This window comes from Manis pentadactyla, chromosome 7 (assembly GCF_030020395.1).
Source record: "Manis pentadactyla isolate mManPen7 chromosome 7, mManPen7.hap1, whole genome shotgun sequence".
Lineage (NCBI taxonomy): Eukaryota > Metazoa > Chordata > Mammalia > Pholidota > Manidae > Manis > Manis pentadactyla.
In genome coordinates this window covers 47757723-47775770 of record NC_080025.1, presented here as the reverse complement: position 1 = coordinate 47775770, position 18048 = coordinate 47757723, and the positions used below count along the sequence as shown (strand labels likewise).

The window sequence follows — 18048 nt, the reverse complement described above, 5'->3', positions numbered from 1 at the left end:
GCAAGGCCTAGGCGTGGGATCCCGGGTTTGTGCTGTGAGCGTGGCCCCGCGTTAATGCGGCCAAAGGCTTTACCACTGTCCCAGCGCAGGGCAGAAATGCGGAAACATTAGGGGATGGGAGCACGCGTACCTTAACTCACTAATGACACTCGGCAGGCATGAATGACTATTTGCTGTTTTCCCAGGTACTTACCCGTCCTCCTTTTAAAATGCATTAAATAAACGAGAGCGGATCCCTATCCAGGTTTCCTGGACTGCTCTGTGCGAACTCCCTGTGGGAGCACGAAGAAGAATGGAGACCCGTCCCTCCACCATAAGGCACCGTCCCCTCCAGGCACAGTCACTCCCCACCCCGCCCCTCAACACGGCCACGCCCCCTTTCCGAGCTTAGCCAGACTCCCGGGGAGCGCGGGCCCCGCCCAGCCAAAACCCGGAGTTTTGACCACTGCCTGTTTTCCGCCCCTAGTACCGATAGGTCCGCTTTGTTCCGTATGCTTTCCCGAATGGCTGTCGGAGCGCAGCCGCGCCAGCCGGTTGGCCGCCAGGCCGTTGCCCTGGCGACGCGGGTTGTTGTGGTTCCGCCAGCGCTGGGAGCGTGGGATTCGTCCCGCGGTGGGTACAGAAGCACCTCAAGCAGTGCGAGCTGCGCCCACGGAGACCCTCAGCTAGCGGTGAGCCCGGCGGGAGGCGGGATTGGGGCGGGGGCCACCTGTCACTCCGGGCCGGAAAGCAACGGGCCCCCCGAGTCTGGAGATCATGCGATGACCTGCTGTCCCTGCTGTGTACCCTCGTAGACCCTGCTGCATACCTGCGTGCATGTGCTCCTGCTGTATCTCGGGTATGGACGTTCCCCTGCTGCATACCAGAATGCATGTGCCCCTGCTGTGTACCCGCGTGGACGTTCACGCCCTTCCTGAATGGTGAGACAGACGCCTGCATAACCTGTCAGGTGGAGCGGACAAAGCTGGGGCGCAGACGTGGCCTCTGCAGCTCAGGCTCGGGCGGCGGCTCCTGGCTTTTTCGTGAACACCCGGCCCAGCGTGTCCCACCATGAGCCGGACGAGCAAGGAGCTGCACGGCGCCCCAAATCGCTACGCACCCTGCGGTGAGCGCACGGGAAAGGGGCAGTGCGTTTGCTCTGCGGCTGGGTGGCTCGAACCCGGCACGCTGAGTGTGAATGTGAGTGTGCAAGGTGTGTGAATGTGTGAGTGCGAGGTGTGTGTGAGGTGGTGGCAGTTGGTCCTCAGTGATTTGGACCCTGTCTCTCCCAGTTCCTTTGCAGGCTGTTAAAAATGGCCACTCGCATTTGAGTGCAGTGCTTGCCTGAAGCTTTCAGTAATGAGAAGTTTCAGATACACTGTTCTCTGTGGATTAATTAGTCATCAAAACACAGAGAGGAAAAATAAAGCAGTAATTCAGTGCTTTCTCTCTAAAAGAGAATATATTTGAGCTGAATATGATCAGTCTATGAAACTGTGTCTTACTCCTAATACTTAAATGCTTATCTGTGGACTTAAGCACAATTCTTTAAACCTTTCCTAATGCTTTCTTTTCCTTTTCAAAACTACAATGTCGATTCAGCTAATTACTGTCGTTTAGATACTTAAAAGATTTGTCGTGTTAAAATGTCATTTTTATGTGATATTTATTTTAAGAGGTTTGTTTTAAGGAGTTGTGTCTCACAGTTGTGGAGTCAGGCAAATCCAACATCTGCAAGGCAGGAGATCTTCAGGCTGGAAACCCAGGGAAGGGCTGATGCTGCAGTCTTGAGACTGAGGGCATCTGGAGGCAAGATTCCCTCCTCGGGGGTCTCAGTCAGTTCTCTTAAGTCTTTCAGTGATTGGATGAGGCCTGCCCACATTAAGAAGGGCAATCTTCATTACTCAAAGTCTACTGGTTTAAATGTAAACCTCATCTAAAAAGTATCTTCACACAGAAGCATGTAGAATAATGTTTGATACCTGGGCACTGTGGCCCAGCCAAGTTGACACATAAAATTACCCATCACACCTGCTGGGAGCCAGGTACTGTGTTAGATCCTGAATGTCATGAGTTTTCAACAGCCCGTTCTGGAAAGAGCTCTTAGATACATGAGTCACTTTTGCCACAGTAATGGCATCTTTTGTATTTTACATTCTTCCTGGACTTTGTTTCCAAAGTTTTCAATTCCCTATGATTTCTTTTCTTATGTTTTACCATGTGGTAAATCACTTTCTGATGCAGAGAGTCACCTGAAACACCAGTAGTCCAAATGCCCCTGTTCTCTTCAGTCTGCGGGGTCATAGTGGACACTGATAACTGCAGGTCCCTGGGTTCTGCCAACCCTTGTCGTGACAGAGACACTTGTGTGGTCTCAGAGCAACCTGCAGGACTCTTCCCTGGATGCCCTCAGCTCCAGGATCTCAGCTCCCCCGGCCCCATTTGCCTCATTGGCCATCGCCCCATCTCCAAGGGGCTCAGAGGGAGCTGGGGAGGAAGCACTGCCAGCCAGCCAGCTGCGCTTCATTTTTCCACCACACTGAGGCACCTCCTCTTCACAGGACCCTGTCCCACAAAAATTGCACACTTTCTCTATGCTCACCAGGCTTTGACCTCTAGGGACCCGACTTGATGTTCCAGCGGAACTCACCCCCTCAGGAGTCTGCAGCTGAGGGATTTACCCCAGCGGGTCCTTGCCTCCCCCTTCTTCTCCCCAGCTACCCTCTAGAGCCCTAATCACCTTTGATTTCTGACCTCTTGGGATGCCCCACTTTGGCCTCCAGCACAAATCAGAGAGCAAGGGGCTAATGCGGAAGGGCTGCAGCATCTGAGAGGTAGTCTGACTGGATGCTGGTCCAGGGTGATGGGATGAGGGAGGAATGGGACTTCAGATAGGCTTTTCCCTGGATGAGGCCTCCGGGACAGTACCTGCACCTGCCTCTTCCTGCTCTACCTCTCAGATTGGTAAGCATGTTTAATGAGGGTGCTACTTTTGAGATGGGATCTATAGCTCAGTGTTTGTAATGTATGGAGTTTATTCAGTCTGTATATTCCATACACTTGCCTGTAATGTTTTAAGTGACTTGGGACTTTTCAGGAATGTATGTTCCCTGAAATATCCAGAAATGCAGTTGAGTTCCAGTTTCATGCAGAATTAAAAGACGCAACGTGTGACACAACATAAGGGGATTTGGATATCTCTTTGGGAAGCTAAACATCCATGGCAGAGGCTCCGCTGTCTGCTCTGGAGCAGAGGGCAGCTAGTAGCAGAGAAACCAGCGGAGCCTCATAGAAGGCCTGCTTCCTCAGCAGCTGGCATGCTGGTGCATCTTAGGAAGAACAAGCAGGGTCACATCTCATTGAAGGTGTTCCAAAGAGGCCAGTGTCTCCCGTGCTGATGTCCTGCAGCGGTTTCTCCCATTAACCTTAAAAATAAAACTGTCATTTTTTATTAATAAAAATGGGTTTATTGGGAATAGCAGAAAATTGCAGTTGGGAAAAACAAGCTATAGCAAAGTCTTAGGCAAATCTGGAGAACAAAGGAGAGGAAGGGTGCTTTTATAGAGAAAAAGCAGAGAGTGGTTAGGGAGTTGTTTAATAGAAAAAAAGCTGTGGGGTTGTTTAAGCAAAAAGCCCATTGGAGAAAACCGGGAGTCCCTGGCTTCTCATTGGCTGATTTGTCACAGCCTCTTTAGCTGGGCTGTTGTGCCGGCCGGTGGGGGTGGGGTGGGGTGGGACCTTCCTTCTTCTGGGGAGTAAAGTCGCTAAAACAGTGTCTACTTGCAAGGGGTCCCTCTCTTCCTTCCCTTGGGGTCTACGACTGAGAGAGCTCTGCCTGCAGGCTTCCCTGTCAGTGACTTTCCCTTTATTAATTTTCACATTCTTTAACTAATGTCCTGTGACGGCATCCCCTGTGCCCATGTCTTGTGTAGGAGGAATTGCCCTCCCAGGCAAGCCCACCTGCACTCTGAGTCTAACGTCTCCACCCGTGGCTTTCTCCCCTCTAGACTGGTATTACCACCTTCCCGTGAAGAGGTCTGAGAAGGCTGTGGAGGCCCCGCCAGCATCCCAGATCCCAGGTCTCAGCCAGCAGACAGAGCCACCCAATGGGCACGGGCCCGGGATGCGGAGGTACTGGATAAAAGAGACAGACTCGGAGTACGTGAAGCTCGCCAAGCAAGGTGGCCGGCCTGGTGAGCACTCCACATGGGCTCCAGGGGCTCTGCTTTGGGGGTGATGGGGCCACTTGGTCCTCATGCCCTATAAAAATACTACTGCGAAATCTCTCAGTTTTGCCCAAGGCCTTTGGATTAGTTACTCAGCTCAGGACGCACACAGTCTTGAGTATCTGCTTCCTTTTATGAGGAAGACTCAATAGGCTTTGAATGCACAAAACTGGCCTCTGAGTGATGCCCTGCAGTGACTCATCTGCCCCAGTGTACTTTCTTGGGGTGGAGTCTCAGATGCCTCCACCCCAGGAGGGAGCCTGCCTTCCCACTGTGATGACCTTGTTTGGGGCACCAGTTCCTGACTAGCTTGTGCAACTGGCTTTGTTTTCTGTTGTTCATGCTCGCAGCTCCTTGTCCTGTGTATTAATATGTTTTAAACAATGAACAGATAGTTTTAATGGCATTGTTGATGATCATCACTCTTTTATCTGTGACTTAATTGAAACAGTATGGCTTGGCTGTGCTAACAACCTGCTCATCAGGTTACTCCTGTCACATGTAAAAAGTCTTCTAGATGGCCTTTGCAGTGGGTGACACTGAGATACACAAACCTTTTCTTTCTGGCTCCTATTTACCCTAAGGAGACTGTCATTGGGTAGTGAGAAGTGGAATGGCAACTTCCAGGCTTAAATGTTAAAAAGCCCAGAATAAACCATTTTGATTTGTCTCTGTGTGAGACTCATAGAAGAGGACCTGTAGGTGTTTAGATTCACCTCCCCACTCCCCAGCCACTGGCTAAAAGAGCATTAGTGGGACAGCTGGCCAACTCTGAATAAGATCTATATTAGATAAAAGGATTGCATCCGCACTGATCTCCTGATTTTGGCCATTGTACTGTGACTGTGTAAAAACTGTGCTTTGGGAACATTCACTGGAGTAGATAAAGGTAAAGGGGCATCATGTCTGCAACATGCTCCCGAACTGTCCTGAGGATAGCAGTGACAGTGACACTGCCAATGGGACGGAGAGAAAGCTGAGGGAGGGAGGAAAGCATAAAGCAAATATGAACTGAAATGGTATGTTAGAGGAGTGCTGTGTATTTCCTCGGTCCTTGTCCCCGCCGCGACAAAGAATTGAAAAGGGCAGAGAAACAGTAGTGAAGCAGAGTAAAAGTTTTATTTAAAGTTACTTAGAGAAGTGCAGTAGGCAACCTTAGAAGGAGAGGTGCCCTGAAAGGTAGGAGAAAGTTTAAGATTAAAAGTTTACACACTTGGAAAGTGCGGGCAATCTCAGAGAGAGGTGTGCCCTGAAAGGTTGGGGGTTCCTCCTTTTAAGGATTCTTTAGGAGTGTGACTAAGGGCTGAGGTGCAGACTTGTTAAGTGCTCTTTGAATACTTAGAATTAACTTAACACAAGGAACTTCCTGCTCTGATTTCTCCCTGGGATACCAGCATCTTGGTCTGGGAGCAATCAGACTGCCTGCCCAGCCCCCAAGGTGGGCTGAGTTATTGTCTGTTTGCTAAAAAGTTAAGAATCTTACATTTTTAACTTCCTGGGTATTAAAATACAGTCTTTAAGATGGAATCTTTCCTGCCTTTTACTATCTTGTTTATGGCTGGGCCTGCATGATTAACACAATAAAGACATGGGCTATATGCTAAGGTACCCTCCTTTATCTGGGGAATATTCAAACATTCCAGGCCAAGTTGCTCCTGGCTTTTTGAACTTTAACTGATTAATTTTGGGTCTTTTTAGTGGACTCTCTGGTCTTTTTCTGTTTCCACCCCACTCATATCTATTTTCCTGCCTAACAGTAGCAAGTGGGGAATCGAGGTGAAGCATATAGACAAATGCATGCTATCCCTGCAACTTTTCTCTAAATCTGAAATTAAAAGTTAAGTTAAAAACTTGCTGCATTGTTGGACAGTGACTGCATCGGGGTATGGGTGGGGACTTGATAATATGGGTAAATGTAGTAACCACATTGTTTTTTCATGTGAAACCTTCATAAGAGTGTATATCAATCATACCTTAATAAAAAATTTTTAAAATTAAAAAAAATAAAGTAAATAAAGTGAATCTTACACATGAAAAAAAAGTTAAGTTAAAAATCAAAAGTTAGAAAATGAAAAAGGTAAATATTTCTTACTGATGGTAAGAAATCAGGCAATGTTGGCTGCCACTGTTATCTTCAGTTTGTTGTCCTTATTACAAGCAGGCAAAACCAGACCTTCCCACCTCCCAACTAGGCCCCCAGCCAGGAAAAGCCCTTGGAGCCAGGGGAAGGGGCAGAGGCCAGAGGGCAGGGGGTGGGTGGGAGCTGGGGTGGCTCTCCTGGAAGAAGCCTGGTTTCCTGTCTGTCTGAGGGTAGGAGGCACTGAGGAACACCCCCTGTACCACCCCATGATTTGGAGGGTCCTGTGCCCCAATGTTCCACCAGGAGCCTGGAGGGGGCAGCTTATTCCAGGAATGCTGGGGGTCAGGGGCAGCTCTGTCGTGGCCAAGGAGATCATCAATCTGCCTGCTAGTAATGCAGTATGCCTGGCCAGGGGACCACTCACAGTGTCTTTTTGCCTTTGAGATCTGTTGATGCACTTTGCCCCTGGGACCAGGAAAGGCTCCCCGGTTGCCTACTCCTTGCCAGACTGGTACGTCCACCACAGCAAGCCTCCGACTACCAACCAGAGACAGTGAGTATTATGAGGTGCCCACCTTGTTGTGCATCTCTGTAGGGAAAATAAATCAGCTCGATTTGCACATTAAATATGCACATTACACCCTGATAGCAGTCTGTGATCTTGCAACTACAGGTGCTACTGTGTAATGGCCAGCTGTTTGAGGGTGTTGGGGTGGGTACAGCTTAAGTGGTTAGAGCCACAGCATTCTGGAAATCTCTCATGTTTTGCCCCCCACACTAGTACCTCTTAGGGCTGGTGATGGGTCTGTTGCTTCAAGTTTTGCCTGTCCTGCAGGCCTGATCGATCACACCTACCTTTTACAAATACCCTGTCCCAAAGCTTCTCATTGAAGAAGAAAGATAACCAAGTTAGAAATAGAGGAAATACTAAATTTCTATGGTTATTAGAGAGTTATGAGGAGCCATTGTCCCCCATAATGTTTGCAATGTCTGAGAAATTCCTATGTTCTGGCATGAAAACTATGGCTTCCAAACCACCTCTCTTGGATGAGAAATAACATAAGCAGCTTCTGGTTTGGCTGGAAAGCAGGAGCAGACAGCAGGGGTTCCACGCTGTCCTCCCCTGTTTCTGGGCTCTCTGCCTGCGGCCACAGGGCAGTTTTGTCCTCAGGATTCCGTGTCCCTGTTCTTTAAAGTGAACACTGCGGGCTACCATAGCTCCTCTGTGACCAGCATCCCCATTTGGAGAGAGTGGGCTCCCTTCCTGCCCCAGAGAAGCAGTGGCCCGCCTGGAGAGCACAGGGCCACGGCCCTTGGCAGCCCTTCCTCCCAGTTCAGCTTTTCCACCTGGGCACCCCGGTTGCCCTGAGCCTGCACTCCCGGCTTTGGCTTCTGCTCCCTGGCCTCTTCACTTGCTTCCTGTGGGCCTTCCAGGCCTCCCCGTCTCGTCTCAGGGACCGGTGGGCGCCCCTCCCTCTTCTGCTGATTCCGCACCCTACCCCCACCTCTCCCCGGTGGCACTCCACCTAGCCCTGGCTCTGAGCAGCCCAGCACTGCCAGGCTCCCGTCCTGGAGGCGCGGCTTCCTGCCTCCCCTCTCCCTGTCCTCTGTCCCCCTCCGCCCACCTCTTCCCTCCCTATTCGTCAGGTGTCCCGGCCCCCAGGGGGTTGCGGGGTAAAGGCCCAGCCCTCAGCCTACTCAGGGGGGCCTTCCTGACATCTGGGTGCACTCCTGTGTCCTGGAGTCGGGCTGATCTGGGGGGAGAGAGGAGAACAGGCTGGAAGCCACAACCCACACTAAAAAGGATTGTCCAATGGAACAGAAGTAGGTTATTATTATCGAGTGATCACACCAAATGGTAAATGTCGATGGGAGTCTAGCTATTTTAAGAGAATAAAATAGTAGATGACATCATAAAGTAGTTATACTTTACCAGCTTTAATAATTAATAATTTAATGTAGTCTCTCTCACTGACAGGGACACCTGTGATTTATGGCTTTGCCTCCTTACTGTGGGAGGCTCTGGAGAGGGGAGGGGAGTGGGGACAGCAGGTGTGGGGGATCGGGGTGGACTGGAAGGGGAGCAGGGAGGGGAAGAGTTAGGGGGAGGGGGAGGGGAAGAGGGGGCTGTGAGGGGGAGGGGAGAGCGGGGGAGGGGGGAAGCGGCGGTGGCCTCAGGCGGGGACCCTTGCTTCCCTTCCGCAGAGCCCCTGCAGTCTCCCTGCCTGAGTACATGGTTTATGAAGAGTTTAACCCTGGTCAGGCCAACGGGAGCTACAAGTCCAGAAGAGGGCCCTTCGACTTTGATGTGAAGACCGTTTGGCAAAGGGAGGCCGAGGAACAGGAAAAGGGGGAAAAAAAGGTGACAGGAGCCCTGATAGATGGCGGCTGTGCTGGCAGCACCCCCAGCCCTGCGGCTGCTGTGCGCTGTGTCCACAGAACCGGGACACCACCTCGGTTCTGTACTTTAAATGTAGACCTACTGAAAGGCAAGAGCCTACGATAATATTTCCTTTCTTCTTCTTTTTATGAATATCGGCTGCATGAGGTAAGACTGCCTTTTGCCAAGCGAGTTTGTACTAGAGAGAGTGTTGGGGGCAAGGTGGCATGCCACTCTCAACCCGCACACTTACGGAGCACGCTTCACGTTTATCCCTTATCTGGTTTCTGAACATTCCATTTTATATGAGTATTTAAATTACAATTTCCCTGGAGTGTGCTCTATTGCTGTCAACGGGGGCAGGTCCATACTTTTCTCCTGTGCAAACGTCAGAGGCGTACCTGACCTCAGGGAGCCACTGGCTTGAGGTTAAGGCCTGTTTGGGGATTGGTATTTCAAAGAGCGACTCGGAATTCATAGGCCACATCTAGTTGGTGGCTTCTGGTTGTGCTCTCTTGGTGGGAAGGCCTTCTGATCAGGCCAGGGACCACCTCCTGGGTGTAAGGGGCTCCTGCACTGAGGCCTCAGTCAGCTTTCGTTCCAGGCTGTGCAGATTTGTGGTGAACTGCTGACATTCATATGAGAAATAACAGTGGTGCTTTGATAATGAGCACAAGACCAGCACCCCTCTGCTGACGGGGGTGGGTGGTTCCTGGCCTGGCACCCATCTGTGCCTGACTCCCAGGCCTGGGCCCTTGGTGTCCCATCCCGTTTGAGGAGCAACCCCGGCAGCTTATTTCTCTGTTCTGAGGGAACTGCTTAGCCAGGACCAGGTGTCCGTCACTGACCTCACCCTCAGGGCCTGCGGGGGGCTGCCTTCTCCAGGGGCTGGGCGCCTGTGAGCCCATCTTAGGGATGGGATGAGGGCAGGTCTCCCATCCTGGTGGCCTTTCCCATTTGCTCTAACCTGGCTCCCACTTGGTGGCTCAGGGCGACAGAATCCGAGGCCCGTGAGAGACAGCCCCTCCACGCCTGGGTGCAGCTCTGCCTCGGAGCCCACCCTCCGGGCATGGGAACCCCTGTCCTCTCAGGGTCCCTTTAAGGCCTGTCCTCCCTTGATTTTTCACCTGTGAGGTGTTCACTGTTTTTCTGCCTGAGGAGATGCAACTGCTTTTGGATTTCTGAGTGTCTTTTGTACACACACTTTGTGTTGACCGGGGCTCTTGCTGATTTGCACTTTTCCAGTACCAGGACCACAAGCCCAGTCTTGCACAGCTTGCACTTTTGCCCCGTCTGTAAGTTTTCTTCTCTTGTGGCATCTGAGCTTTTCACCAAATCAGGGTTTTGTGTGTTTCTTCACACAGGTGCGGCTCCCAGCCATCAACTCCAAGTGTCCGAGCAAAGTAGGGACCCCGCTTGGCCCCAAAGACCCTGCAGGAGGCAGACTCTCCTTTCCTCCTATGTAAGTGCAGGGCACCCTGGCACTGTCTGCAGTGGGTCTGGGTTTGCCCTTTTTGGTCTTTCATCCAAGTGACATCAGTGATGGTGACGGCAACAGCATGTGATGCTGATGTTGGCCTAAGACAGCAGCATCCCAGCCACGGGTTTTGGCAGTTTTGGCAATGTGACTTTGATGCCTGACCTTCCCCCACCCAGCCCACAGAGCCCTGGCCCCGTCTTGTCTCCTGGGCTCCTCTCCATTTCTCCTTCTTTCCTGGTGTCCACCCTGTCCCTGTGGGGCACGTCTAGCCCTTTCTCAGGTGGTGATGCGTCTCTGCTGTGTGGATGCCGAGCTCTCCAACGAGCTGCCCTGTTGTCCATGAGCCAGTATCCTGTCTGAGACCCTCCTTGACGATCCCACCCCCATAAAAGCTCACCTTTTAAACTGGGGCCTCTGGTGCTTACCTAGGTGTGCTGCCCAGTCCTGAGGCTTCCGCCACCACGGCCGGACCCTTGTGTCCTTGCCTGTGAGTGTTCCTGCTCTGCATCCTGCTGGAAACCCATCGGGCACTGGAGAGTGAAACCCCTGAGGTGTTCCCTTTCTCTTACTCTCCCAGAATCCCAGTTAGTGCTGAGTTGATGTCACTAATTGTCTGACTAATTCTTCAAACAGCTTCTTGTCCAGTGGGGAGGAAAACACTCAATCAGTTAACATTATATGGACCAGTGCCTCGAGAGAATCATGCTCAGACTGGGAGAAAAAATTACGTATATACGTATATTAGAGGGGGCGTTAGAGTGCCCTGTATTAACCCAATAACCACAGCATGACTTGCAAGTAAGCAAGCTGAGGCTCAGGGAGCACAGGCCACGGGTTACCTGTCTGACCTCGCTAGTGCTGATTCCACCATGTCACCATGTCCATCTTCCTGCCACTCTCTGATGGGGGTTATGATAGGCTCTGTAAACACACAGCAGCAGAGGTGAATCGTGGGTAGAAGGCAAAGCTGTGTAAAGGAGCAGCAGATAATCTTTAATGTGGCCAAGGAAGAACTAATTAAGATAGTAATAATTTGTTAAAAAAGTGGTAGAGGCCGAGCAGCCTCTTACTACCCAGGGAGGTGTGATGTTTTCTGGAGAAGGTGTCCTTAGAAATGCTGGAATTATTCTCTTTCTAATTGTCTGTCCTGAAGAAAGGGTTTAGACACTGAGCTGAGCAATCTCTTACCATGTGCAAGGGATGCTTGGATGCTTAGAATGGAGAAGGGAGAGACTGAGAGGGGAGGAGGGAGGGAGGGAGGGAGAAAGAGAAAGGGCAAGTGAGACAGTGTGACAGGGCCGGAGACAGGAAGAGGGAGAGTGAAATATCTCCATTACGTTTTAAGAGACAATAAGGCATCTAATTTACTATCAGTATGTTCACTGAGACATCTCCTGGATTATCATTAACCTTTGTACTTAAGTTTAACATTAATTTTTCTCTTTTTGAGGCCTGGTCAAAAAACCAGTTCACCCACAAACTTTTCCAAACTTATTAGCAATGGTTATAAGGATGAGTGGTTACAGCAGCTAGCTGATTCAGACAAAAGGACCCAGCAGACATCCAGAGCGTCTGTGTCATCTGAGTCCTCGCAGGACCCTGCAGGGCCCCAGGGTGCAGAGCCGGAGGGGCCTGAAGGTTCCAAGGAAGCACAAGGTGAAGTGCACCCAGCAATCCAGGGTCCCTGGGCGTTTTGTGCATTGAGATGGCAGCAAAGGACTTACTCCTGTCTCATTATATACTCATCATGAGTAACCAAAAAACCACATAAAAAACCTACACAACTGCTGAGGCTAAGGCTAATGTATGTTTTACTTTCCCCTCATTCTTCATGATTTCTGTGTCTTTCAGTCTTGATAATTCATCTGTATCCAAACAAATAATATTCCAAGTAATATCCATTTTAGACTCCCAGATCCAGAAGATTCTGAGCAAAGCTTGAATTTCTGCATAAGCAGTTGGTCCACTGAGAGGCAGCTTCATGCACCGTCACCAATTCTTTGAAAAGAACCCACAGTTCGAACTTAAAATTATTCCATCACCAGCATTTCTCACGCTGTATTATTAAACTTGGAACAGTTTAGAAGTTTCCCAGGAATGAGTTGTTCAAAATTCTATATTAATTTTTATCTTTATCTGTCACAGCCATAGGTAGAATCAGTTGAATTTTTGGCCATGGCCACTTCAAGCCTATGGAGTATTTTGTGCCACTGCGGTAGCTCCAGTAACTGTTGGCCTTTGGCTGTGGGCACCTTATTTTTACTCTTGAGGCTTCACTTCTTTGGTTAAGGGGTAAAGAGGCACATTGAGTCTCTTCAAGGGTCTGAAGTGTTTTTTGTGGTGGTCTGTGGGCATGGCCTCTGCCTCTTCTCTATGTCCCGCCCTTACTCTGGTGGTGACACCTTGACCAGTAAGGGGGACATTGTCACCCATACCTGCTCAGTACTGGCACCAGGCACCCCCATCCAGTTCTGTTAATGACATGCCCTCTACTGTCATGATGGACAAGGGACAGGCTTATGCTTGACAATGTTTTATGACTTACCGTTTTAAATAACATAGCCTTTTGTTAATGCTTTAAGCAATTGTTAAAACACTAGTTCTTCTAGTACTTTATGTGCTTTATTAAATTGAACAACTGATGTTCTTTATTACAGGATCTTCTCCAAGTGAGTGTTTATAGAAAACCTGACCTGCGTCCAAACAGTGTTTTACATACAAAGTAACCCATGGAATAGTTCTTAAATCTGAAGCTGATGCCTCTCTGCAGCCTGTGATACCACTCTACAAACTGCATGTATTCTAACTACCCAAGCCAGTGCCAGCCATGCTTTTGAAAAATTGGAGTTTTAGAAACACACTTTGGGGGCAGCCATTTACATTATTATGAGATTGTTTCATTCCTTTATGCATATTACACATGCACAGATAAAATGTAATTTAGAGACACACATTTTATTCTATACCATGTGACAGATGTGGTTTAAATACTGGAAAAGGAAATCAAAGGCCAGGGGAGGACTCCCGCCTAAAAATATGAAAGCAGCAGCAGAGAGGTTACGGGCACAGGCTCTCTCGAGTTTTTACCATTATTTTTCTGAGTAGCCTTGAGTAGATAGAATTTACTTCACCATCAACAAAATACATGATCTAATCAAGGAACTATCATTTGACATTGTCAACTGAAATCAACACGGGAGAGTGATTTCAGAGTCTTACTAAGGATTATGGCCCCCGAATAAGAGATTTAGTGAACTGCTCCAAAGCCCCTTTGTTTAGAGCCATGTCCAATACTTCCTTCACAGCAGGGAACTTGTGCAGGAAAGAGGTTACATTTATCAGTACAGCCTGAAGTGTGGCGTGGACACAGGTAGGTTGTGTCATCAAGGATCATGCCATGCACATTTGCATGCTCTCTATGTGAGAAGGTAGGGTCAGGGTCTCCTTAGGTAGATCTCATTGTCTCCTCTGGGGACAGAGAGGGCACCCGTGACATTAGCTTCTGGATCTGATCAGAGAATCCCTGACTGATGATGTTTCTGGGTGAGGTGGAAACTGCAGTTAGTTTGGGTATTCAGCCCCAGAGTGGACGTGTCCCAGCAGAAGTGCCCCCATGTTGGGCCTATGGTTCTCTTCCTAACAACAATTATAAGAGTTTATAAACTTCCTATCAGGAAATAAGTCATTGCACATATTATATAAACCATGTGTTTAAATTAGCAAAACCTGCATGTGAAAGGAACAGAAAGACCAAGGAAGCAGTAAGTCACCTGCAACCAGGCAGAACCACCACTTGGGTGGGTAGGCTTGTCTCCGTGCTCTCTGCGTGCTGAGCTGTCACCATGGGAGTTCCCGGCTCCCGCCCTCCCCAGAATCTCTGACCCCCGGCCTGATTCTGGTGTTGAGGCCACCCTGAGCTCTCCTTTTCTGTTCCCTATTTCTTATTCTGTCCATCTTGGCTTCTAATGTGATGAGCAACAACAGGCAGCCGAGAGCATGCCTGCCCTTCCCTGGAGAGCCTGGCACCGTGACTTTCTTCTGGGCCTCGTCAACGCTAATTGTGTTTCTTTCCCTCCACGAGACACAGGATTATTACTGTTTTCTTACTGAAATTTTTGCAGCCCATCTGGATGTTTCAGGCATGCCAGAAAACTGACCTTTAAGTAACTGGCCCAGCATTGTGCTTGAAAAGAACCACCACTAAGGAAGGTGCATAGGACATGGCGTCCCTTGCAGTGGCCTCTTGTGGCTGGGAAGTCCATGACTCCTTGGGTTGGATCCCCCCTGCCCACTTGCTGCTGAGGCTGTGCTCCCCCTACCCGGTCAGCTCCGCTCATGTATGTCAGCTGAGCCTTGTTAACATGGGCAGGTGCGACTTGAGCATTTAGACGTCTCCAACAGAATGCTCAGTTGTCATCCAGCAGCCGGGAGCTAGAGATGCATGTTTCCTGTATGTGATTTGCACCTGTGGGCAGGTTGGAGGCTACATTTTTTTGTAGACTGGAATAATCCTTACAAATAGGTACAGAAATATATGGGTTCCTTTATTTAAAATTAATAGGTTAAATTTTTTAATTCATAAGAAGTGTTACCTAGCCTGTCTCCACCCATCAACACATTTCTCTGCTGCCCTTCGCAGGTCCAGCGGCATCTCTGCCCGCACCAACTCCAGCTCCAACCAAGGTGAAGCCCAAATAAAGCCTGGCACCGAGGATCACTTTCTGATGGCTGAATCTGATCTGGCTATGCTACAGCTGTACTTACAAGGCTCCTGTTATATTTGTAAATACAGAATCTTAGGAACTAACTTATCTGAGAGCAGCTTTGTTATCAGTTGGGCTCTGCTTGTATTTCTCTGGGCTGTACAGTGTATGGCCTTTGGGATGCTGTGCCTTGCTGGCCTGGGGTGTCCCAGTGGCCTGGAACCAACCACTTCCTCCCTATTGTTCCTACTGTCACCTGACAATACCTCCTACTGTGTGAGACTGTTACAGAACCTGATTGTTTAGACTCTGAAACAGAAGAAACACAGTTTTACTATTATTTGATTCTATAATCTTTGTAGAGGTAATTTTACTGTTACAAAAATAAATTTAATTCCAAATACGGTGATATAGTTTATATTAAGAAAAAGATTATTGCGCATTGAAATTTTAAACATGTAACATGAAGACATTGTACCACTGCTAGTTTTACATTTTTGCTACTATTTTGTGCATAAACCAAAATCCATAATATTAAACATTTACGATTTTGTATCCTCTCATTAAAGATATGCTTAATTTTAATATTTTGTAGTCTGAATTTTTTAGAATATTTAATTTAGTAGTCCTCATAATTTTTTACAATAATCAGACTGAATTCAGTTGTTATATAACCTTTGTTACTATTTACATGTATATAATTAGCACCAAAATGTGGTTTTATATTTTGTACATTTAACTCAGTTACTAAATAATTTTCTGCTGGAGGATTTTCAGAAAGCCAAATAAGATCACATATTTTAGTGTCTTTCCCAGAATAAACTCACTCACCTGCTCATCTAAGATTTAAAAGTTTTCAAGTATTTCTATAAATGAGATACTTAATTGAGCACTTGGAGCTCTCCTGTTTGTTAAAACTGATGCTACTGTGGGAGAATGTGTGCAGTGTGAAAAAGCGTGAATGGCTGTGAGTTGAGTAGTGAGTGTAGCATTGCAGTGGGAAGCCCATTTTCACCTCCGTTCTCTCCTTTTCCTTCCTCTACTTCAATCTCTACCTCATCCTCAAACAGCCCCACCCTAATGAAAACACCTTCACGAACAGATGTTGGTAGCTTGCAACTCTTTAATTCTTTATCTAGGTTATTAGATCAGTGGTTTAGCAGGAAGACCTGTGATCAACTCTTGGATCTGTCCAGAGCAGTCAGGGCCTGTTATTGAAAACAACTTTGCTGGTAACATTCTGCTCAGCAAAATACAGCAAATGCCAGGAAAACAGACAACTTGTAAATTCCACCCAGTTGTCCAAAAGCAAATTACTTGCTTCCAATAGATAAAAATATCAGGAGATCATACTAAGTATAAAATGCCAGTCAGATCTAGCAAAAAACATGTTTAATTAAATATGACTTATACACTATGTGAGCACACCCACACCCTCCCAGGTTCAGGCAACTGGCAACCTTAGCTCACCACAGCCTTAGCTCATGGAGCCATGCTCTGAGCCCACTTTCCTCTTACATCAAATGGAAAGAACTGTCCAAGGGCTGTTGTGAGCATTAAAGTAAGGTTCAACAAGCTTCCTAACACAGTGCCTCATGGATGCACCATTCTCAAGCACTCTCTTAGCTTTCAGAAAACCACTGTTCAATTTGTTGGTTAATTTGCCCATGAAGGGAGGTCCAGATGTATGTTGAAAGCCAGCACACCTGGAGAAAGCTGTGATTCTAACCGCAGCTGTCTGAAGTTCCCTTCAGTACAGATCCCTGTGATCTGCATGAAGTGGGCCTAGAGGCCAAGCTCTGAGAAAGTAAAACACAAGAAGTTAGGTGAAAGGGGGAAAGATGAGAGAATAGCTTTAAGGGGGAGAAGGCAAAATATTACTTTGGAGAAAGTGGAGGTTCCTATGGCCAGGATTCTCACCTGGCCCTGGTCCACTTGCTCACTACATGTGTGGGCAATATGTTGTTATTGATTATATATATATATATATATAAAGAGTTCTGCCAGTGCTTTGTGCTGCTGCATGACTGCAGGGCTGCAGGAGAGAAGAGATTGGAGTGGTGGCAGCACCGAGGACAGAGAGACCCAGAGGCAAAGACCAGCTTGCTGCATAGACTTGCTCTGAGTGGATGGGATTCTAGTGATTGAGCTGCCACTATGGCAATAAAGTTGGGTACCAACCTTTTCACCCCAAGAATGTTCCACTGTCATTTTTTTCAGTCTCACTGAATCCATAGTGAACATGTTGGAGGCTGAAACCCATTGGCAAGACAAATACAACAAAACTAAGAAGTGGAAATAAATGTCAAGAATTAGAGGAGCTTATGATGAAAGAAGCCATGCCTACAATGGGCTTAACTGGGTCCCATGGAACATTTTCAAAAATTAGCTAAGTGTACATTGAAAGGCGGTGGAAATTCCAGATGGATTCACTGGTCAATTCTACCAAATATTTAAGGGAAGAAATTATACCAGGTCTCTACAGTATCTTCCAAAAGATGGAAGAGAGGGAATAATTCCTAACTTACCCATGAGAGTATCATCTGGAAACCAAAACCAACGATATAAGAAGATTACAGAATAGTATCTTTTATGAACATAGATGCAAAAATTCTCAATAAAATACAAGCAGTTTAAGAAGAGTTATATACAATGACCAGGTATGCAAGGTTGTTTCAACATTTACAAATCAACTAATATAATTATAATTAATATAATTCATCACACCAACAGACCAAAAAGAAAAAAAAAATCACAAGATCATGTCCATAGATGCAGAAAAAGCATTTGACAAACACCTATTCGTGATTAAAACCCTCAGCAAACTAGGAGTAGAGGAAAATTTACTCAACTTAATAAAGAACATCTACAAATCCCTACAGCTAACATGATACTGGATGGTGAGAAACTGGAAGCTCTCCTTCTAAGATCAGGAACAAGGCAAGGATGTTCCTCTTCCCTCTCTATTCAACTTTCTCTTATTGTGCTTGAAGTCCTACCTAATGCAAGAAAAAAATAAAAGGAAATAGCAGGTACACAGATTGAGAAGGAAGAAATAAAACTGTCTTCATAGACAATATGACTGTCTATTTATAAAATCTGAAAAAATTGACATAAAAGCCCCTGGAACTAATAAGTGATTAGAGCGAGGTTGCAATATACAAGATTAATATGCAAAAGTCAATTGCTTTCCTGTATAC

The 18048-nt window shown here is 47.5% G+C and overlaps 1 protein-coding gene across 4 annotated transcripts; it reads left to right on the top strand.

Annotated features, from left to right (window-relative positions):
- The first annotated feature begins 472 nt into the window (after positions 1-472).
- On the top strand, positions 473-15433 carry C7H7orf57 (chromosome 7 C7orf57 homolog). Of its 4 annotated transcripts, none has more exons than XM_036918844.2 (9): positions 473-612; positions 795-1105; positions 3987-4172; positions 6730-6838; positions 8491-8647; positions 10030-10127; positions 11596-11801; positions 12803-12814; positions 14785-15433. In XM_036918844.2, the coding sequence occupies exons 2-9, from the start codon at positions 1051-1053 to the stop codon at positions 14841-14843; spliced, it is 882 nt and encodes a 293-aa protein (XP_036774739.2). In that variant the 5' UTR covers positions 473-612; positions 795-1050; the 3' UTR covers positions 14844-15433. The 4 variants fall into 4 exon arrangements, with proteins under 4 accessions (XP_036774739.2, XP_036774741.2, XP_036774738.2 ...); XM_036918846.2 differs by having other exon boundaries at positions 562-671; positions 11644-11801; XM_036918843.2 differs by having other exon boundaries at positions 563-671.
- The last annotated feature ends 2615 nt before the right edge of the window (positions 15434-18048 follow it).